Raw genomic sequence first — 23,193 nt, forward strand, 5'->3', positions numbered from 1 at the left:
CCTCATGATTTTCTAAACCAAGAGAGTCACCCTTCAGCCTCTAATGCTCCATGGAAAACAGCCCCAGCCTATTCAGTCTCTCCCTGTAGCTCAAACCCTCCAACTGCGGCAATGCCCTTGTAAATCTTTTCTGAACCCTTTCATGTTTCACAACATCTTTCTGATAGGAAGGAGACCAGAATTGCAGGCAACATTCCAACAGTGGCTTAACCAATGTCCTGGACAGCCGCAACATGGCCTCCCAACTCCTGTACTCTGCTCTGACCAAAAAAGGGAAGCATACCAAACGCCGCCTTCACTATCCTGTCTATCTGCGACTCTACTTTCAAGGTGCTATGAACCTGCACTCCAAGGTCTCTTTGTTCAGCAACACCCCCAGCACCTTACCATTAAGTGTATAAGTCCTGCTCTACTGATTCTTAAAACAATATTTTCAATGTGGAATTCTCAAGCCTATTTTGGGATAATGTGGGTAATTTGAGACATATCATTAGACAATTGTTATAGGCTTTTTGAGGAACTGGTGCCATTGGAATATTTTCTGAAGCTAGAGCATTCCACACTCTTAGTGAGTCCAAATGGAGACTAATTGATGATTAATCACCATAGTCAGCAATACCTCCTTTTATTGTTGCATAGTATGACACACTGATATTGTGAACTACATGGACCTTGGACCTTTCTCATCCAGCAGTTCTTATCTTCCAGTTCTGCCTCTTAGTTAAACAGAAGCCTCTCCAATTCTCTGGTAGCTGTAAAGAGCAGGTTCATGCTTCAAGTCTTTTGAGTGAGGTAATAAACTGAGGGCCTCTTAGCTGGAGATAATAAATTGCTGTTCGGAAGTCGACCTGGGGAGCGGAGGGGACTTTCTTGAGCGATCAGGCCAGAATTCACCCTTTAATCGCTGTCCCCACAGACAGATTTATCAGTTTGTTTGTGGGCTCTTGCTGTGTGCTGCCATGTTGCCATTGTTACGGAGAGATGAGAATTTTTATTACGCAGCAAGTTATTACGATCTGGAATGCACCATCTGCAAGTGTGGTGGAGACAGAGATTAATTGGGAACTCTCGGAATTTAAATTGGTAACATATATTTGAAGAGGAAAGATTCGTGGTCAACAAGGACCAGGGAGCAGGGCTATCTCCGACTATAGAATTGGCTAGCTGTTGTAAAGAACCTGGATCAGGTCAGTGGGCTATATGGCCTCCCAGCTGTAAGATTCCAAGAGTGGATAGGACCTTCAGGAGAACTAGTCTCCACATCTGTGGTGCCAACCTCATGCCTTCGGAGGGCTTTCTGATTGCACAACAACACTCTTCGGACATTTTGGTTGAATCTATTTGGCTGTCAAAAGCCCTTTCCAACCTGCTACATATTAACAGACACCGATTTTTAATCCGGAGGGAGAAAGTGAGGACTGCAGATGCTGGAGATCAGCGTCGAGAGTGTGGTGCTGGAAAAGCACAGCCGGTCAGGCAATGTCTGAGGAGCAGGAGAATCAAAATTTCGGGCATAAGCCCTTCATCAGGAAGATTTTGTTTTCATCAGTCAGGGAATCTAGGGTTATGGGGCAAAGGCAGAAAAATGGAGCTGAGGGTACTCAGATCAACCATGATCTCATTGAATGGCAGAGCAGACATGATGGGCTGAATGGCCTATTTCTGGTCCTACATCATATTTGGTCTAATGGTGTTAGATAAAGGAAAGACAGCCTGCACATGCTCATAATTGAGGAAAATGGTAATTATACACAGCAGTGGTTGATAAGAATGATGTACTTACCTGGTCTCCCTGGGAAAGGAAAGATGTTGTGAAAATTTGAAAGGGTTCAGAAAATATTTTTAATCCTGTTGCCAGGACTGGAGGGCTTGAGCTAAAGGGAGAGGCTAAGTAGGCCAGGGCTGTTTTCACGGGAGCGCGGAGGCTATATAAACCTTTTTATATAGAGGTTTATAGAACCATGAGAAGCATAGATAAGGTGAATAGCAAAGGTTTTTTATTCCCCCTGTGGTGGAGGATTCCAAAACTAGAGGGCATAGGTTTAAGATGAGAGAGGCAACTTTTTCACACAGAGGATGGTGCGTGTATGGAACGAGTTGCCAGATGAAGTGGTGTAAGCTGATACAATTGCAACATTTAAAAGGCATCTGGATGAGTACATGAATAGGAAGGGTTTACAGGGATATGGACCAAGTGCTGGCAAATGGAATACATAAATTTAGGATATCTGGTCAGTGAGAACAGGTTGGACTGCTGTATGACTCTATGACCTTTGCCAGTTCCTGACATGCCTACTCTCCTCAGCAACATCCTCCTTTCTTGGGTAGTGTTGCCAGGGCCTCCAAGCTTCTGATCCTAGCAATGGACTGGTTGGCACCAGTTAGTCTGCCAACCTTAATTGGACAAAGGTTCCATAGGGGATCGATTGGAAGGAGGACACATGGGAACATTGCCAGCCATTGTAATCAATTATAATCAAACCCTTGTTCGCTTGCCACTTGAATCAGAGCATAAGGAATTGGAGTGGTAGGGGATCACGGGCCCTTCGAACACTGTCCTGCCATCCAGTATGATCTTAGCTTGTCTTCAGTTTCAATTTCGCTTCTCCACGTGCTCACTAGATGCTGTGACGCAGCTGCTCCTTTAACAAGGTTATGCTGTCCTTGGTATTTTTTTCAGAGAGGTTGTAAAACACCCAGACTCTGAAAAGTCTGGGGTTGAAGGGTTTTAGGGCCAATTTGATAACAGCCAACAGATAATGCCTCAGGCAGAATGCTTTCAAGTTTTTAAGAAAAGCACTTGTACAATAAAGAGAGAGTGGCCAGTTCTCCCAGCTCAGCTTTTCTCTGCTTTGGGTTTGGTTTGGTTTTTTAGTAGTGGTATGGAAAAAGCTGCTGGATCCAAAGAAGCAGGTCCAGGCTGGTACTCTCTCTCTCTGACTCCCATCCTGTAAGACCGTGTTTGATTTTACCTTTTCTGCCAAGGAGTGTTTATGGGGATTGTTGCAAGTATTTGGAAAAGCATCATTAAGTTGGAATGAGCTGTTGGGTTTTGGAAGGGTTAAGGTATCTGTATTGTGCTTTCTGTTGATTGTGTGTTTCATTCAGTAATCTTGTGAATAAATTCTGCTTTGGTTAAAATTAAGTGGTTTGATTAGCAGCATCTCTCCTTTGTGGGCGGCACGGTGGCACAGTGGTTAGCACTGCTGCCTCACAGCGCCGGAGACCCGGGTTCAATTCCCGCCTCAGGCAACTGACTGTGTGGAGTTTGCGCGTTCTCCCCGTGTCTGCGTGGGTTTCCTCCGGGTGCTCCTGTTTCCTCCCACAGTCTAAAAATGTGCAGGTCAGGTGAATTGGCCATGCTAAATTGCCTGTAGTGTTAGGTAAGGGGTGGGTTGCGCTTCGGCGGGTCGGTGTGGACTTGTTGGGCCGAAGGGCCTGTTTCCACACTCTAATCTAATCTACCCACTCTACACCTGCTTAAAACAACTAGCAATTAGGGTCTGGGCTATCTTCTTGAAATGCTTTGAGGGGTCTGGTCCATAATAATGGCTTCACCCTCCGAGAAATCAAACATTTGTGTCCCAGCCTCGTATATCTCCAACAGTGGAGCACCTAAGGCCTTCTAGGATGGAGATTCCCAAAGATCCATGACTCTGAGGGAAGAGCTCTCATGACCAGCCCAAATGCTCGGTCCCTTAGCTGAGCCTGTGCATTCCCCAACTGGTTCTGAATTACACCCCCAGCGCACCTCTGTGTCTACCCTCTTTTAGAATCAGTTCCAGGGTTTGCTCACTTTGTTTATATCCCTCACCTGTTTCCTTTTCCTCTCCCTGTCAATTTGTGTGGCAGGTTTCCCTGCTGCCTCCTGCTGATTGGTCTGTTAGGAAGCACTTTTTCAGAGAAAATGGTTGGTGGAAATCTGGACCACTCCAACCCCTCTCTTCCCACCACTGTTGAGGTTGGGAGCTGGAGCAGTGAGGGGAAGGTACGGGCTGTCCATTGAAAACTGGTAGATTTCCCTGAGACAACGCAAGCCAAGCACTAAATACACATCAGGATTAATCTAACAGAATAGTGCTACACAATAGAGGGGCTGAATGGCCTTCTCAACAACCCCACTGCAAGAAAGTGCTAATGAAGCTCTGAAATAAAAAGATTGGCATTTACATGGGGCATTTCATTGCCACTGGACACTGGAAAAGCCAGCAAAGTGCTTGTGAGGTGTATCCTTGCTACTGTCAAAAAGAGTCTGGTAATTTTTGCAAGAGGATAATAGCAAGATCATCTATTTTACTGTGTGTGTATGTGTAGATTGAGTGTTAAGCATCGATTTAGAATTCTTGAGTTAACTCCTATTAGGGAAGTTTTCAGATTCACTCGGGTAGGCAAAAGGGCAAAAATAGAATCTGCTGAAACCTCCGAGCTGGATGGAGATGATTATTATGGCTCAGTCTGTATGGCTTGTTGAGAGGTTGTTTCCCTCTGCATTTCCCCTCCCCCCTCCACTGTAATCCCAAAGTAATCCTCCTAACTGGAACACCAGAAAAACGTGTTAAGGAGATCACTGCAAAGACTTTAATGAAGGACGTGTTTCCAAGTCAGAGACAAGGGGATTGGCACCCGTCGCCGTACCTGATTATCAACAGTCTACCTGGTTTAATAAAGGCCTCCTTTTCCTTTCTTTTGTTCTTTTTGTTCAACTTTATTCCATGTTTTCTGTGGCTCAGGGAGCACTGAGGCAGAGTTCGATCCCGCAGAGTTGAGGCCTTTCCAAAGGCTGGAAGTCCCTAGTGTAATATTGACAGAGGCCTGTACTACTGGAAGTACCATCTTTTTGAATGATGCATTAAACCAAGGCCACATCTCTCAGCTGTTTGTCGATCACCTCATGACACAACTAGAAGATGGCCAGCATTTATCCCCCCCAAACTTTGTCACTTAAATCACAGGCTGCAGTGTCATTGTTGCTGTTTTCAGTGCGAATTGGCTGTCTTGTTTCCTACCTTTTAGAAATGTGACGACACTTCAGAAAGTACAGACTTGGCTAGGAAGGACTAGGGAAGAAAAGACCAAATAAGCAAGTCTCTCATTTCGATGGCGCCTCCCGTGACCACAGGATGTTCTAAAGAATTTTACAACTAGCGTAGGTACTTCTGAAGTGTGGTAATTGTTGTATTGTGTGATTGGCATAAAGCTTTGAGGTTTGCTGATGATCATATATTTCACATAATCCATGGCCTGTTCATGCACTCCCAGACTGCCTGTAAAATGGAGTATCTCTCTGGTTGCTCTCACTAATGTCTCAAACCATATGTGAATGCGGAACTATAAAATGCCCTCCTTTTGTCTTTCTCACCTCTTCCAGAATCTCCGAGGACTTCTTCTGCCTCTTCTCTGAGCAGCCATGACAGGATGTCCACAGTCACCACCTCCACCAGCTCCATGTCAGTCAACACAGACTGCTCGGACAACGAGCGCCCGGTGAGTGTCGGCTCATCGGGCTCCCTGCCGGATTGGCGCGGTGCCGCTGGGACCCCTCCCCCGGGCACCCAGACCCCAGAGGCTGGGCCCCCAGGGGAGGAGTGCATCCAGGTGGAGTTGACGCCCCCTCTGCGGGCACTGAAGGCTGACCGAGTGTGCAACAACAACAACAACATTCAGGACTGGAGAAGCCCCCATGGCAGCTACCACCAGGTCCCTTTGTCTCCCATAGCGACCAGGGCCATGGCCCCCAACCCCAAGCTGTCGTACGTGGACAGGGTCGTCATGGAGATAATTGAAACCGAGCGGATGTATGTGCAGGACCTGCGGAGCATTGTTGAGGTGGGTGTGGGGTTGCTTTTCACTGTTTAATTTCATCGAACTCAATGTCAATGAGGTTAGAATTTTATAAACCAGTCAGGATGATAAAACCCAAAATGTATCAGGAGATAGGTTGTGGTTAACAATGGCATCTTACTTGGAAAGCAAGTTTCTTTTGTTATTGGGAAAAGTTGGGGCTGGTCATGGTAAGACTAATGGCGTTATTCTTCCAATGAACTGAGATGACAGAATGGGCTGAAAGGCCACCTCAGTGCTGTAAGATTCAAATGTGTCTCAAACCCCCTCAACACAAAACCGAAGGATCCCTCAAAGGATTCCAGTTCAAATTGGTCAGTGTTTGTTTCAGGCAGGCCATTGTGAAAGATTTCTTCAAACACTCTAGTAAGCCATCTTCCTAGCTCAATCTTCACACTCTTACCTCAGGATTGTAAAGGCTTGGGTTCACGTCTTTTCTATCCCCTCAGGCAGACATAAAGGAATCAATGCCATTGATTCCTTTGGTGACCTGGACATTTTTTATCCTTTGTTTGTGATCTTGTGCTCTTATAAAAATGAGCAGGAGTAGACCATTCGGTCCATTGACCTTGCTCCACCATCCAATATGGTCATGGTTAATCTTGGATTTCCTTTCTGGCTGCTCCTATTGTTCCTCGGGGGAAGAGAGAGAGAGAGAGAGAGAGAGAGAGAGATATCAATAATTTGGTCTATCTCTGCCTTAAATCTATTCAGCAATAGAGGATTCACAAACCTCTGGTGTAGAGAATTCTCAAGGTATACAATTCCTTTGAAGTAATTCCACCCACACACTCACCACAAATGATCTGTCCCTTAGTCTGTGTGTTAAGTTCTTCAACGGCAGAAGCAATTTCTCTGCATCTGCCTTACAACGAGAACCATGTATCTTTTCCGTTGTAACTAACATCTATCTGTCCTGATGGGAATATAGGAGATCTAATGCTTGCAATTTTCCAAACCCTAAAGTTTAATATATGATGGTCTGAAGATTCCTGAGCTCCATCCTGGCCTAGGATGGGAAAGGATCAATATGTTGCTGAGGTAGCCAACTTAAAATTAGTTTGTCTGCATTTAAAATCCACGTCACAAATTTCTTCCTGCAGACCTGCACAATCAAGGGAGTTGAATTCTTGCTGCAGGCGTGTCACATCCTACAAGAAGAGTTCACTCTGTAGTTGTTAATGCTGGGACTCCTGTTGGTTTACCTCAGCTTTCTTTCCTTTGTGATTTTGATTCTCTGTACAAGTGTCTGGGTTGAGTTTCTGCTGGTGTAGTTCCCTTATAGCTTGGTTCATGCCTTGTTTCTGAGTACCATTTGATGTAATTTGAGTGATTGTATGTTGCACACCTCTTAAGTATCTTCTGTTCCATACTGCTTTACATACTGTGGCTGATTAGAGTCAGAGTTTTACACCATTGTGTCACTTTATACACCATCCACCATCTTATTGCCCACTCTCTATTATCTATTGATTGTTATTGCAGCTCCTATGTGTCTTTTCCATAATGCTTCATAACCATCAACAAGTTTAGATACACTACTGGCTGGCTCTACGTCTAAGTCATTAATAGAAATTGTGAATAGCTGAATCTTGCAGCACTGTCTTCAAACTTGAAAATGCCATGTTTATGCCCACACTGCTCCCTGTGTGTTATGCAGTCCTCTAATCATGCTAATATGCACCAACTCCATGAGCTCTTGGCATGTGTGCCAACCTTATTGAATGCCTTTTGGAAATCTGGGTGTGCAGCAGTGAAATCCTGATGACTCCAATCCCAAGGGATCTGTCCATTAATTTTTTTAGTTTACTTTATCCTCCTTCATGGCATGTGGGCATGTCTGGCTAGGCAAGCATTTTCTTTCTGTTCCTAACAGCCCCAGAGAGTATAGCTGTGAGCTGTCGTCTTCAACCACTGCATTGTAAGGACTCACACAGTGCTGTTCGGAAGGGTGTTCCAGGGTTTTGTGAAGGAATGCTGGTACATTTCCAAGTCAGAATAGTTTGTGATGTGGCGGGGAACTTGTAGATGATAGTCCTCCCGTATGTCTGCTGCCCCTTCGTTTCTGGGTGATAGAGGTCACAGTTTGGAAGGTGCTGTCGGAGGAATCTTGGTGAGTTACGACAGTGAATCTTGAAGCTGATACACACTATGCCACTGTGCATCATTAGTGAAAGGAGTTAATGTTGAAGTGGTGATGGGCTGGCACTCGAGTGGGATCCTTTGTCCTGAATGGTGTCAAGCTGTTGTTGGAGCTGAACTTATCAGGTGAGTGGGAAGTATTCCGTCGCACTTTGAAGATTCCCGATCTCAATCCTGGCCTAAGATGTGGATGGTGAGTTACTCTACACATTATTCCCAGCCTCTGATCTGCTCTTGTAGCCACTGTATTTATATAGCTGGTCCAGTTCAGTGTTTGGTCAATGGTAACCTCCAGGAAGGTGGTAGTGCCATTGAATGTTGAGAGATGATGGTTAGATTTCTGCTTATTAAAGATGGTCATTGCCTAGTAATTCTATGGCGCAGACGTTACTTGTCACATGTTAGTCCAAGTCTAAATATTGTCCAGTTCTTGATATAAATGGACACAAACTGCCTGTTTGTCTTAGGAGTTGAGAATGATGTTGAAGATTATGCGATCATCAGTGAACTCTATATCTCTTTCCTGTATTTTGTCTCATCATTGTTTGCAATCTGGCCTACAACAGCAAGCTTGTAGATGGGGTTAGAATAGAATTTCAATCTCAGGATGGAGGTCTGGTCAATGATGAAGCAGCTGAAGGTGGCTGGGTCAAGGACTGTACTCGGAGAAAGTCCAGCATTGATGGTCTGAATCTTTAACAATCATAACGGTCTTTCTTTGTGCCAGGTATGACTCCAGTTAGTGGAGAGGCTTCCCTGTGATTCCAGTTGACACCAGCTTGCTCGGGTTTTTCAATGGCAAACTTGATCAATACTGACTTAATGCCAAGGGAAGTTTGAGACAGCTGAGAGGGTACCATGTAACCTAGTTTGTCAAAAGAAGTGTAAGATGGAAACAGAGAACATGTGAAAAATGTCTTTGTTAATCGATTTGTTCACAACTTACAACACCCTGACCTTACAAAAGGCATTAAAAATGTTTGCCTGGAATTAACTCTGGAAATATTTATAATGACGTCTGACAAGCTTCTACAAGTTCAGCTAATCCAGAGTTACCGGCATGAAATTTTGACTCATTGTGATCTAATTATTCTTTTGTTGATGTGTGGGTGTGAGCCCCTGTAATGGGAGTTGATGCTGAATGGTGACTAGCATTAAATTTGTTCAAATGTTATTTACAATTGCAGCTGGAGATCTGAACCCAGATTTGTTTGTGGGAAGACCTATTAAGAGCTTGTGGACAATATAGCTTCCAGTACTTTCTGTTCCTGGAGCACTTTCTATGCACTGAATGCACGGGAGGACATGTGACATTACTGTGACAGCCAACAAGTATGGACATAGTGTCTGTCACATTGGGAGCAGCTTTGTATGGATTGTTTTCAGGAACTTCACATCTATTAGTTTTGTGGATATCTAGATTTTCTTTATAAATATGTCGGTAAAGGGAGAGTTGAACATTTCCTTTTAACAAGGTATTTCTTGGAGTAGTGGGACTAAAGAAAGACTCCTTCCATCTTGGTCATAACAGGACCAACACTGTATGAGAAAAGTACCACATCTGAAACAACAAATTTCATTGGTGTGTCAGTACAAACTTTGTGTAATACTTGGGTCACCAGCTCAGATTATACTCCTTACTCCATCCCTGGTGATAGGTCTGTAACCAGCGATTCTTCACACTCTCTCATTTTGGTTTGATTTATTATTGTCGCATCTACCTAGGTACTGTGAAATGTTTTGTTTATGTGCAGTAGAGGCAGATCACACTATACAAAATGCATTACGGTAATAGAACAAAGCGAGGAATACAATGGTACAGCTGCAGAGAAGGCGCATAAAGAGTGAAGTCAACATTAAATTTAAAATTTGAGAGTTCCATTCAAAAGCTTACTAACAACAGGGAATAAGTCATTCTTGAATTTTTTGGTATGTGTTTAAGTTTTTTTTGTATCTTCTTCAGTCTGAGAGAAGAGGTTGGAAGAGAGTATAACCGGGGTAGGATGGGTCTTTGATCATGTTGGCTGCCTTTCCAAGGCAGTGAGCAGTATAGATGGAGTCAGTGGATGAGAGATTGGCTTGGGCTGGACTGGGCTGTGTTCACAACTCTGTAGTTCCTTACGGTCTTGGGCAGAGCATATCAAGCCATGATGCATCTGGATAGAATGCTTACTATGGTGCAGCTATGAAAGTTGGTACGAGTCTTTCTGGCCACGTCAAATTTTCTTAGCCTCCTGAGGAGGTAGAGGCGATTGTTGTGCTTTCTTGACCATAACATTAATGTGAGTAGACCAGGACAAATTGTTGGTGACCATTACTTGATGCTTTTGGTCATCTCCACCTCAGTACTGTTAGTGCAGGCAGGCGCTTTCCCTTTATTTTGCTTCCCGAAGTCAATGACCAGCTCTTTCATTTTGCTGACATTGAGGAAGAGATTGTTATCTTTGCACCAGGCCGCTGAGCACTCTATCTCTTTCCTGTATTCTGTCTTGTCATTGTTTGAGATCTGTCCTACAACTGTGGTGTCATCAGCAGCTTGCAAATGGAGTTAAAGGATGGAATTCGGCCACAAAGTCTTGAGTGTATAGGGAGAACAGTAAGTCCTTAGCATGTAGCTTTGCAGGGGACAGCTCCATAACTTTCTGCTCTAATACAATCTAGGTTTTAACTGCACCTTAGGGGAATGTTACCACTTGTGACTGGGTATGTTGCAAGATTCCAAGCACCCATCTTTTCATTTACTGAAGTCCTAGGGATTTTGAGGTTGGCTGTTTTGGGATTTATGGACAATGACTCGATCAGGTTCAGAAACCCTATTTCTGTCCCTGATTGACTTTTTCTGAAAAACACCACCTCATCTTTAATAAAAAGCAAAGTACTTTTGATTCTGGAGATCTGATTGAAGAGCAAAAAGTATTGTAGAAACTCAGCAAGTTTGGTAGATTCAGTGGAGAGAGAAACAAAGTTAACATTTTGAGTCCAATATGAATCTTCTTCAGAATCATTTACCTTTTTTAGATGGTTTCTGCATGAAGTTTCCCAGACAGGGTCGACCTCTTGCAAACCTGTCCAGGAATTCACAAACCCAGCCACAAATAAGCAATAATAATAGAAGCTTTTACACTCAGTGGAGTTGAAAAATGTGTTGCTGGAAAAGCGCAGCAGGTCAGGCAGCATCCAAGGAGCAGGAGAATCGACGTTTCTGACATAAGCCCTTTTTCATGACTCAGTGGAGTGTCACTTTCTGCAGTTTAAATGTCCAGCAGACACATTAACAGCTACTGAGTGAGTATATAGGGTAAGTGAAGCGGTTAGGTGTCAACTCCAAAGGTTTTTGTGTAGATTAGATTACTTAGTGTGGAAACCGGCCCTTCGGCCCAACAAGTCCACACCGACCCACCGAAACACAACCCATCCAAACCCATTCCCCTACATTTACCCCTTCACCTAATACTACGGGCAATTTAGCATGGCCAATGCACCTAACCTGCACGTCTTTGGACTGTGGGAGGAAACCGGAGCACCTGGAGGAAACCCACGCAGACACGGAGAGAATGTGCAAACTCCACACAGGCAGTTGCCCAAGGCTGGAATCGAAGCTGGGGCCTTGGTGCTGTGAGGCAGCAGTGCTAACCACTGAGCCACCATGCCACCCATCACCAGTGTATGATTCTTTTAATACCTGTAAACGATAGCCAGATAATCTGTCATGTTCTTTGAAGGTTATGTATGAACCAGGACCCAGGGGAACTCTTGCATTTCTTTCAAATACTAAGTTGGTCTCTTGAGTCTATTTGGTTAAATATTGGTAAAATATTTAAAATAGGTTAAATATCTCCCCTGAGAGATGGCCCTCTGACAGTGTAGCTTTCCCTCTGTGTACTGCACTGGAGTGCCAAGTGAGACTGTGGGCACTGGGTCACTAGGCTTGGAGCTGGACTAGAACCCATGTCTCTGACTCAGGCAGGAGCACCACCATGACAAACTGATCCCATATCTATGTGGGGATTACTTCCTACTCAGGCTTGAACCAGACAATGAGTACTTTTGGAAATTTCTAGGATCACTTTAAAGTCCAGAAGATCACTTTAAAGCTGATATCCATTGTCACTGACTTTGTTTTATCATGAGATATGTGTTCTGTTACTGTGATTAAAGTTTTCTTGAATACTCTCCATAGTGTTGGTATTTACCCTTCAGAAAAAGGCATAAACTCTAACCTGATCTTTGATATAAAAAGCTGTAGTAAGACTGATTCTTTTAACTCTATCTGATTTCTCAAAAATTGTGCAAATGCTTGAAGGCAGTGGCATTTACTATATTCTGTTGAGGTTATTAGTTTGCATCAGTAACGCAGCCTAGTAGTTTAGATTGGCAATGCCCTTTGGACCTTGTTTAAACAAAGACCTCATTATATAGAGAGCGCTACAGTACGTCGGACAGGAATGCACCTCAGAGAGGGCGCAGAGGAGATTGAGAATTTGTTGAGAGGATTGAGAATCTGGTTTTATTCTCCCTCTGTGTAGGCTAAGGAAAGATTTGGAAGAGGCATTCGAAACGATGAAGGTTTTGATAGAATAAGGAAGGGGAAACTATGTTCACCGACCGGAAAGTTGGTAAATAGCAAAATAGACACAAGTTAAATATTGAAAGCGTGGAGAGGTTTTCTTTTATATGCAGTGAGTTGTAATTGAAATGCAACGCTTGAAAGGGTAGTGCAGACAGGTTCAATAACAACTTACAAAGTGTCATTGGATAGATGCTGGAGAGTGAATATGGGCGAAGAACAGGTAAGAGTGGTGTAGTTCCTTCTAAGGTTAACCCAAATGGAATGGACCAAATGCCTCTCGTGCTGCATCTTCCTTCAACTGTCCCAGAGTATTCCCTGTCAAGGCTCCTGTCCACAAACCTCTCTTGACTGTTGTGTTCTTCATCCAATTTCCTTTTTCTGACACCTGCAGATCCACATTGTTGCAGCAGCCCCGAGAGTCACCCCTGGTGGCTCAGAAATATCCCTGAAAATGGTAGATCATTGCAAGGGGGGAGGCAATGGCCTCGTGGTATTATCACTAACCTGTTAATCCAAACTGGTAATCCATCCTGTTAATGTTCTGCGGACCCAGGTTCAAATCCTACTATGGTAGATATGGAATTTGAATTCAGTTTTTTAAAAAAATCTGGAGTTGGGAGTCTATTGATGACCATGAATCCAATGTCAATTGTTGGAAAAACCTTTCTAGTTCACTAATGTCCTTGAGGGAAGGAAACTACCATCTTTACCTGACCTGGCCTACATGTAATTCTGGATCCACAGTAATATTATTGACTCTCAATTACTTTTATTGGGATGGACAATAAACGCTAACCTATCCAGCGATGTCTTCATCCCAAGAATGAATTTAAAAAAAGAGGACCTTGAACATAGCCAGGACAGTTACAATGGGCCAAATGGCCTCTTCTGGGCTGATATTTTCTATGTTTTTCTAAAATGGAGGAGAGATGTGTACTAAGAGAATGGTTTTACTCTGTGATTTAAACAGTTTGGAGTGAATCTACTCAGCAGTGTGAGAAATGTCTCCTCCTATGAAGAGCTAAATGTGTCTCATAGTTTTTGGTACATTACATTCATGTTACACTAACTATCAACAGTAGCTTGCCAGTCCTGGAACACTGACTCAGCCTTTGGAGAATCCCAGCAAAGAAATGGAAGGTCCATATTTGTCGGTCAACCAAAAAGCTTCAGTCGGTGAAGTGTCGCTGTAGTCATATGATAAAATGTGGTTTGTACAAAGCAAGATCCCACATTGTGATAATGCCTAGAATCTATTTTAGCAGTTGGTAGCAAGATGGACATTGGTCAGCATGACACTGCTTTTCTTCATAGCAGTGCCTCGAGATCATGCACATCCAACTCAGAGCCACATCTGAAATACATTACCTCTGGCAGTGCAATATTTTCCTGGTACTCCACTGGCAATTTTACCCTGAATTAGTCTCTGGAGTAAGACTTGAACCTATTGACTCAGAGGTGCGACAGTGCTTTTCACGTGCCACAGTTGACTTGAGTGAGGAGTCAATGACTGAAATGAAAGCAGGTCGGCATACTGAGAGGTACATGAGCAAGAGCAGCAAATGTTCCTTGTCTTAACCGTGAACTGTGAATCCTTGTGATACTGTGGTGACCTCCATGCATTTGCAAAGACACAAACACAATGGGATTGATTTAAGAGGGTGGGGGGAAACTGCCAGGGTCCATAGAACACCTTGGTGAGTAGCAACCATTGGGGTTGCAGTGGGGTGGAGCTGCCTATGGTTGAAGTGAATTCTGAGCTGTCAGTCTGTTCCAGACACCCGTGTTTAAACATTAACACAACGTGGTGAACTGGTGCCCCAGAGAGATGCAAATCATCCACAAACCCCAGGAAACCACCCCCCCCTCAAGCAATGGTGCCTTACCGCAGAGGATATCAAATTTGATATTGTCCAGCCTTTGGCTGGCTGTGCGTTCTTTTGTCTTTCGTAAAATTAGTTGGAGCTTTATATTTCTTCCCATGATGGATTGCATACATATTGAAGCGGTTCAAGTTGGGTGAGATTGTAATTGTACATTTGAACTGGGCCTCAATTTTGTCACAATGTACGCTAGGCCTAGCCAGCTCCACAAGTAAAGTGGGGGGAGGGGGGGGAAGAGATTGGGAGGTGCATCAGTATCTATGAAGGATAGCTAATCTACAGAACTTCAGGAGTCTTCAGGAATGTTAGGTTCATCTCCATCTGGAGAAAAATCTTAGGCACCTTTATAACAAAACAAAAATTAATTTTATTTTTCAACGCATTTTCTTTTGTTTTGAGTTATGCCACCAATTCCTTCGAGGATAATTAGAGATGGGCAACAAATGCTGTTTTCACCAGCAATGCTCCACATTTTGCGAATGCTTTCCAAGAGAAATGCAAATATTGGAAAAGGTGGGGAGGAGAAGGGGTGCGAGGGTGGAGACGCAGTGACAGGCAAAAATCATCTCACTGGGTTATGAGGTGTAATCAACCGAGGGAAGGCAGTGCTCCATAGTGATGAACACTTTGGACAAGTGACGGCAAAGTCAGCGGGAGGCTGAGGTGGTCAGAGACGGGTGGTGGATTGGTGTCCAGGGATGTGCAGGCTATAGACCGTGGGGGAAACAGGGTTGCAGGGATAGTGTTGGGGGGTGGGAGGGTGGGTTGCGGGATGCTCTTCGGAGGGTCATTGTGGACTCGATGGACTGTTTGCACATTGTAGGTATTCTATGATAGGGTCATGAGGTGACTTCAAGTGCACATTGGCAAACGTGAGTTGCTATTGGGATTGAACGACTGAAAGCCTCCTTAGCTATGGGGGATCTGGTATCAATTGGATTTGAGAAGTTCATGGAGTATTGGCTGATGACCTACCACTTCTAATTTGGCTTTGAAGTAAAACTCACATTGGGTTGGGGTGTCATTGGTGTTTTACTAGGGAGGACAGTGGTCGATTTTTTTTTTTTAACCTCACTCTTACATGTAACAGAGTTGCAGTAGGCTCACATTAGGACTGGAAATCTCAATGCAGCCATTAATATCAGTGATGTAGCGGACGCCATTTTGAAAGAGGGGCTCATGTCAGAAGGGCTGATGCCCAAAACGTCGATTCTCCTACTCCTTGGATGCTGCCTGACCTGCTGCGCTTTTCCAGCAACACATTTTCAGTTCATGTCAGGTGCTCAAAGCATCACCTGTTTCCGCATTTTCCCCTTCCCCCACCTCACCCTAGTTCTAAACTTCCAGCTCAGCACTGTCCCTATGACTTGTCAGGACTTGTCCTACCTGCCTATCTCCTTTTCCACCTATCCACTCCACCCTCTCCTCCCTGACCTATCACCTTCATCCCCTCCCCCACTCACCCATTGTACTCTATGCTACTCTCTCCCCACCCCCACCCTCCTCTAGCTTATCTCTCCATGCTTTAGGCTCACTGCCTTTATTCCTGATGAAGGGCTTTTGCCCGAAACGTCGATTTCGAAGCTCCTTGGATGCTGCCTGAACTGCTGTGCTCTTCCAGCACCATAAATCCAGCACCTGTTTCAGACTAATTTTAACAGTGAAAGCAGGTTTCAGTGGCTTTTAGGACGCTAACATCATCTTAGGTATGAAATACTCTCCGCCTGTAAAGCGGATGTGAGGAGCGTCAGATCAGCCATGATCCTGTTGAATGAAGGAGCAGGCTTGAAGGGCCAAATGGCCTCCTCGTCTTATCCTTTTTTTTTTGCGCTCACTGCTACACACATTCCAGGCAATGGAGGCATGCCCAGTCGTGGTTTTCAAAAAAAAATCAAATTTTCTTGATGATAGGTTTAAAAGACTTGGGTCATGTTTGTAAATTTTCCAGAAGGCTATGCGGTGTAACTTTGCTTTGTCGTCTAAGTTTTGATAATTTTTGGCTCCTCCAAGTCAGAGAACTGATTTGCAGACTCGACTTTTCACGTTTGACAAGCTAACGTTTCACTACACATTCGTGACGGCTTGAAAACAGAGCCTGGTGGGACAGTAATTTGTTGCCTCAGGGTCACCAGTCACTCTCGGCACAATGCCCATTCGACTTACCTGGCTAAGGGCAGTCCAGCTGTCATTTTTTAAATATCTGCCTCAACCAGGCAGCGAGCTGCATTGGAAGACCTGTTCTGAGACTTGGAGGCCCAGTTCCTGCTCGATATTTCTCCCTTGGTGTTTGTTACGCAACACCTCAGTATACATGGACTTTACGCAAGTGTTATCTGTTTGGCCTGAAATAAGCTGCTGCCTGTCGTATTTTTATTAAAAGCTGGTCAAAGAAGCAAATAATACCTTTGTATCTGACGTTTTCAGATTCGCTCCTGAATACTAAGAAACCCCCTCAGAATAGGTAGCAAATGGGAGTGCTGTTCTGCAATTAACACAGGCATAAATGGCACAGAAAGAGGCTGTTTTACCTATTGAGTCCATGCACAGAATAGAAAACAACAGATTATTGAATTGGAAAGGGATTGCAGAACTCTCCAGACACTGAGAGATCTGGAACAAGAATCGTAGGAAGTTTGTGTTATTAGGAAGGCAAATTAAATATTGCATTTATTGTCAGGGAATGGAATGCAATTTTGCTACAACTTGTGTGGGGGTGTTGATGGGACCACATCTGAAGTACTATATGCAGTTTTGGTCTCCTTTTAAATAAATAAGAGCATTAGAAGGAGTTCAGAGTGGTTTCGCTTGACTGGTACCTGGGATTAGTAGTGGATCTGACAAGGAAACATTGCACAGGTTGGGGCTGTATTCTTTTGGAGCTTAAAATATTGAGGTGATCTTTACTGAAATGTATAAGGTCCTGACTAGATGGTTGCTTAAGCGATGTTTCCCTTTCTGGGACAGCCCAGAACTCTGGGACAAAAACCAGAAATTTCTGGAAAATCTCTCAGCAGGTCTGGTAGTAGCCATGGGAAGAAAAAAAAGAGTTAATGTTTTAGAGTCCACTGATCCTCCTTCAGAACTAGTGTAAAAATGCTGAGGTATTTCCAGCAATTTCTGTGTTTTTGTTTCGGAATTCCAGCATCTACAGTTCTTTGGGATTTTTTTCATGGGGGGGGGGGGGGGGAGACTGTGTGACATGGTTTAATAATAAGGAGTCTCCCATTCGAGAGAGAGAGAGAGAGAGAGAGAGATAAGAAATATTTTCTGAGGATTGTAGGTCTCTAACTTCCTCAGAGAGCTGTGGAGGCAGGGTCACCACTTATTTCTAAGACAGATGACTCCTTTTGCCAATCACGAATCTATGGTTATCAAGCGAAGGTGGGAGTTGAAGCCACAATCAGATCAGCTATGATCATATTAAATGGCACAATGGAGCTGAAGGGCTATTACCGCTAATTTGGATGATGGTATGCTGTCTCTCTGTAGAATGAACAGTAGGTCCCATTTCCCCCTTTTTTATCCTTGTAATTTGAAAAGTTTACAGATTCCCGACAGTATAGAAGAGGCCGTTCAGTCCATCAAGTCTGCGCCGACCCTACGAAGAGCAGCTCACCCAGACTTCTCTCCATACCCCATCCATAGAGTCCTACAGCTTGGAGGCAGGCCCTTTGGCCCAAACTGGTCCATGTCGACCAAGATGCCCATCCACGTTAACCCTATTTCCCAGCACTTAGTCCACATCCTTCCAAACTTTTCCTATCCACGTATTTGTCCCTGTATTTTCCTTGTCTAATCCACCTAACCCACAATTCCCTGGACACTACGGACAATTTAGCATGGCCAGTCTATTTAACCTGCACGTCTTTGGACTGTGGGAGGAAACCAGGCCACCCAGACAAAATGCACACAGACACGGAGAACATACAAACTTTACACAGACAGTTGCCCGAGGGTGGAATCAAACCTGGGTCCCTGGCGCTGTGAGGCAGCAGTGCTAACCACTGTGCTGCCCTGGGAAAATTTATTTTCCCCTAAGTAGCCATCCTATTTCCTTTTCAGATTCGTTTTCAACAACTTCACCTGGAGGCTGACGTTACTGGACTGCAGGAGAAAGTTCCCATTCTCCTAGGACTACACATCTCTTGCTCTATATGAGGAAGAGGTATCATAGCTCAATGGGTAGTGCACTTCCATCAGTGATTCCGAGAGTTATGGGTTCAGTTCACACTTGAGAGGCTTCAGCATGTCATTTAAGCCAGCCCTGTCTGTACTATACTGAGGAAGAGCCGCTCTGTTGGAGAGACAATTTTTTTTTGCATAAACTCTGGTTTTATCAGTTCGGCTTAAGAGGATGTGGAAGAAGAGTGGGGTTATTCAAACTGGTTTTGTGGATATTTAAGCTTCAACCAGGTTATCTGGTCATTATATTGCTTTGTGGGATCTTGCAGTGTTGGTGCCGAATTTCCTGCTTTATAAACAGTGCCTATGCTTCATTGGCCTAAAGGAGCTCTGGGAACCCCCGAGGCTGGGAAATGAAGAGCACAAAAGCAAAGCCTTTTCTTTCCAGGGTACGTCATTGTTGTGGTGCTGTGCCAGCAGGTATTGGCCTAGTCTTTCTGCCCGGAGGGTTTTAGTTGCCCCTAGGAACTCATCCTTACCCTGGTTTACAAGAGGTGTTCTAATTTGTAAGGGTGTCGAGGCTGCGGTACTGAGAAACTCTGCCCACTGGCAAGAGTTTCACGAAGTGGAGGTTACAGATTTAATATTGTCAGAAGCAAAACCAGAGCAAGAGGAGAATTGTTTGTCACAGACTTATGATGATTTGGAGCATGCTGCCTGAAAGCAAGTAAATCGCACAAATAAATTTGATAACTGTTTGAAATGGGGAAAATACACAGCCACGATTGAATTAGAACACCCCCCTCAAAAACTAGCACAAAAGGCTGAATAAACTCCTTTTGTGGTGGAAGATCCCATGAGCATGTCAAGTAATCATTGAGGCTGGTTTAGTGGAGAGGTGTGTATAAGGGAACTAGCACAAAAGCACCTGAATAAATCAGCCCAAGACAGGCAGCATGGGTATCAGACTGAGAGTACAGACCTGTGACAGCCACAGGAATTTGCCTTCGCTTTCTTAACAGAAGGTACAAGAGAGAAAGTGATAAACCTTCCATTGGCACCAGATCGAGGCCAAAGTGGATTTGGGAATTTAGCCAACAAAACCTCTCGAGTGCAGAGCGACTATTTCACTGGGCAGCTAGCCAAGTCTGACAGGAACTCAAAGGCACAGTAATAAGGCAGCAGTTTGGCAACAATGTCAAATTCCAATGACTTGCACGTCAATCCAGATCCAGTCAGTGGGACAGAAATCAAGACACTTTTTTTTGTCGATTTGAGTTAATTAACTGAAACAAAAACCGCAGTTGCTGGGAAGACTCAGCAGGTGTGGGTGAAGAGCAAGAAAAGTTATCTTTTTTTAGGTTTGGTAACCCTTTCTCAGAACCTGAAACATTAACTTTGATTTTTCTTCTCAGATGCTGCCAGACTTACTGAGCTTTTCCAGCAACTTGTGTTTTTGTTTTTGATTTACAGCATCCACAGTTCTTTTGGTTTTTATTTAGAGTTTATTAACTACTCAGTCTTACAGCTCCTTCCAACCACCAATTCCATATCCTTTCCTTTTTAAATACATCCAGTCCATTAATTAAACCATTAACCCCATAATTTGTTTAATTACTTGTACTAACAGATTATCCCTCTTCAAGTAAAATGTTTGAAGACATAGAAAACAATCCTTGATCAAACTTAATCAAAATTAAAATGATTTGTTTTCTGTATCTTACCTTTATTGTATCACTGATCAGTGACAAAATTCTTTTCTGCCCTCATATTCCATATAATGGGATCAACTTTCAATATTCATCCTTTTTCTAAAAACTTAAGAAAATTATAACATGGTTAACCATAAGTGACCCAAACAAGAATTGATTGATTTTCATGTTATAACTCCTCCTACCACCAGGTGTCCCTCTTTGAGGATCTCCAATATTTTATTGGAGTAATCACCTTTTCTCAGTGAGTCAGCCTGATAGCTGATGACTTGCATAGACCCACTTTTCATTTTGGAAATCTGTTTTCTTTCCCAACAGTTCCTTCATGCTAATAAGGTCAATCCTCAACCTTTCATTTTTAGCAACATCCCATGTCAAATGTACATTGTTCCAAAGAGAACAATAACGTAACATTCTATGGGCAAGCTTTCCTTGGATTTCACTGAAGCTATTGGATGAATATAGGCTTGTATAGACAAGTTCTATTGATACCAATATTCCAGAAGCCATTGTATTTTTAACAACCCCTTTTATTTTTATGGCATGCCAGATAACCTTTGGTGTTCTTCAACTCCAAAGCACTCTGGACGTGAATAACCATCTGGAAAGTTGACATGTCTAAACAGTGTTAGCTTTTATACTTTCTGGGTCACCCAAGTCTTGAAATTTGAGTCTGCAGTTTACTGAAGCTAATTCTTTTGAACGTTTCATTTACTCTCAAGGCTCTGTCAACGATGCCATGTTTAATCAGAGTGTCCGTTTCAATATGTCATAACTAGTATTGGATCTAATCTGAATCCACTATCTGTTTAAAGATCCAAGCAAACTTCCCAATTGTTCTGCACCCCAATAATTTGATTGCCCCACTGTAAAATGATTGTCTTCTCATTACTATCGACGACCTTACCTCGACCTTTCCACTATATCTGCTCTTTCCATTTGTAACATACCATGTTTACAGATTAAAAATAATTTCTGCTTTTTGTTAGACTCTCAGACTTTTCTCTGAAATTTAATGCGTGGCCTTTTTCCCTGCATGCAGTGCTCAGAAAAAGTGGAGCTAATGGTAATCCTTTCTCAAGCTAGGGATGATCACTCATTACTGAAGGAATTCATGGATTTTCCCAAAAGACAATTGATACAAACCATTGCCCCCCCAGCTACGTGCAGTGAGTTATTCATATAGGTGATCCATGCCACAGTAAATGTTGGTTTACAAATAGGTTGGTCATCTAGGATTACATGAAGCAGCCTATCTATGACTATGTGATTTATTCCACACTCTTATTGTATTTGTTAGCACAACATTTATATTTTCTCCCATATCCTTAAATTAATCATGGGCAAATTACCCTGTTGTCAGCAATTTGGCCAGTGCTCCCAGTCCACTCCTATCCATTACCTTAACCACTGTTACTCTTTCTCCCATTGTGGTTTGGTAGTGCAGAGCTTGAGTATTGCTGAAAAGAGATGTTGTGTTGAAGCTTTTTGTCTTGTACTCATCAGGACATTTTGCAAGAATACCAGTGCAGAGGAGAACCTGTTATACTGCTGCACTACTTACTGAATATCATGCAAACTCATATACTGACCTAAAGACATCAAATACATGCCTGAAAAGAGCCCTGACTACCTCCATAGTGGAAAGCATAAGATATCTCAAAGATTTGAGCAACACATGGAGCTCATGCTGCTACCATGCAGCAATGTAAGTGGTACTCGTCACAACTGGGTTCAGCAGTCAAACCAAAGAAGACTTTCATCCTATCACCTTTGATAAGAAATGTGTTATATGAATTTCAGTACCAGTGTGATGCTAAATATTTACACTGTGTGTATTCCAAAAGTGGACAGAATCTGTAAAGTAACATATCCTTTCAGCTTTTTGCAGCTGGCTGGGTACTGGCTGTTACCAGTCAGCTCAGATTTGCAAAACTCAGTGCAGTTTCCAGCATATGATGTAGTTTCACATGGGGACAATATTTGCTAAGTAATTCTAAATATGTGAAGAATTGAACTGCAACCAATGGAGATTGTTAGTCAGGCTTGTAGTGTGGCACATATTCATATGCTGAAAGCTACATATATCAATGCACAGGGCCCTGTTCTTTGCAGGTAAAAGGATCATGTGAGCAGACTGCACCTGTTTGAACTCGACCAAAAAGGCATTCTCTGCTGTATTTCCCAAGATCATGCCTTTACCAACCAAAGGCAGCGTGTCAAAGTTTAAAATTTTAAATAAAACTTGACAATATACATGAGTAGGAGAAAGTGAGGACTGTAGATGTTGGAGATCAGAGTGGAGAGTGTGGTACTGGAAAAGCACAGCAGGTTAGGCAGCATCCGAGGGGCAGGAGAATAGGCGTTTTGGACATAAGCCCTTCATCAGGAATGGATAGCAAAGGTTTGGAGGGATGTGGGCCAGGATCAGGCATGTGGGACTGGGTTAGTTTGGGATTATGTTCGACGTGGACTGGTTGAACCGAAGGATTTGTTTCCGTGCTGTATGACTCTAATTAATTTGGAAGTGATAGCCTAGTGTTATTATCACGAGACCATTCATCCAGAAATTCAGCTAATGACTAGGGTCTTGGGTTTGAATTCCTCTGTGGCAGACGATGGAACTTGAATTCAATTTGTTTTTAAAAATCTGGAATTAAGAATCTTCTGATGACCGTGAAGCTATTGTCGATTGTTGGAAAAATCCATCTGGTTCACTAAAGTCCTTCTGGGAAGGAAATCTGCCATCCTTACCTGGTCTGGCCTACATGTAAATGCAGACCCACAGCTCTGACTCTGACTCGACCCAGCAAGCCACTCAATTGGTCGATTGTTGCGAAGTCTCCAAGAAATGAAACTGGACACACCACCTGGTATCGACTTAAGCTCCAGAAGTGACAGCGGCACAAAGTGCAGTAACATC

The 23,193-nt window shown here is 43.4% G+C and overlaps 1 protein-coding gene across 4 annotated transcripts in view; it reads left to right on the forward strand.

Moving 5' to 3' along the window:
- LOC140476506 (pleckstrin homology domain-containing family G member 3-like) overlaps positions 1–23,193 on the forward strand; it is a 199,576-nt gene that overhangs the window by 117,834 nt on the left and 58,549 nt on the right. For all 4 annotated transcript variants that reach the window (XM_072569241.1, XM_072569244.1, XM_072569243.1 and 1 more), the window contains one exon: positions 5,369–5,826. In XM_072569241.1, the coding sequence (XP_072425342.1) occupies positions 5,369–5,826 (458 nt within the window). The remainder of the gene's footprint in view (positions 1–5,368; positions 5,827–23,193) is intronic.

The sequence above is a fragment of the Chiloscyllium punctatum genome, chromosome 4 (assembly GCF_047496795.1).
Source record: "Chiloscyllium punctatum isolate Juve2018m chromosome 4, sChiPun1.3, whole genome shotgun sequence".
Lineage (NCBI taxonomy): Eukaryota > Metazoa > Chordata > Chondrichthyes > Orectolobiformes > Hemiscylliidae > Chiloscyllium > Chiloscyllium punctatum.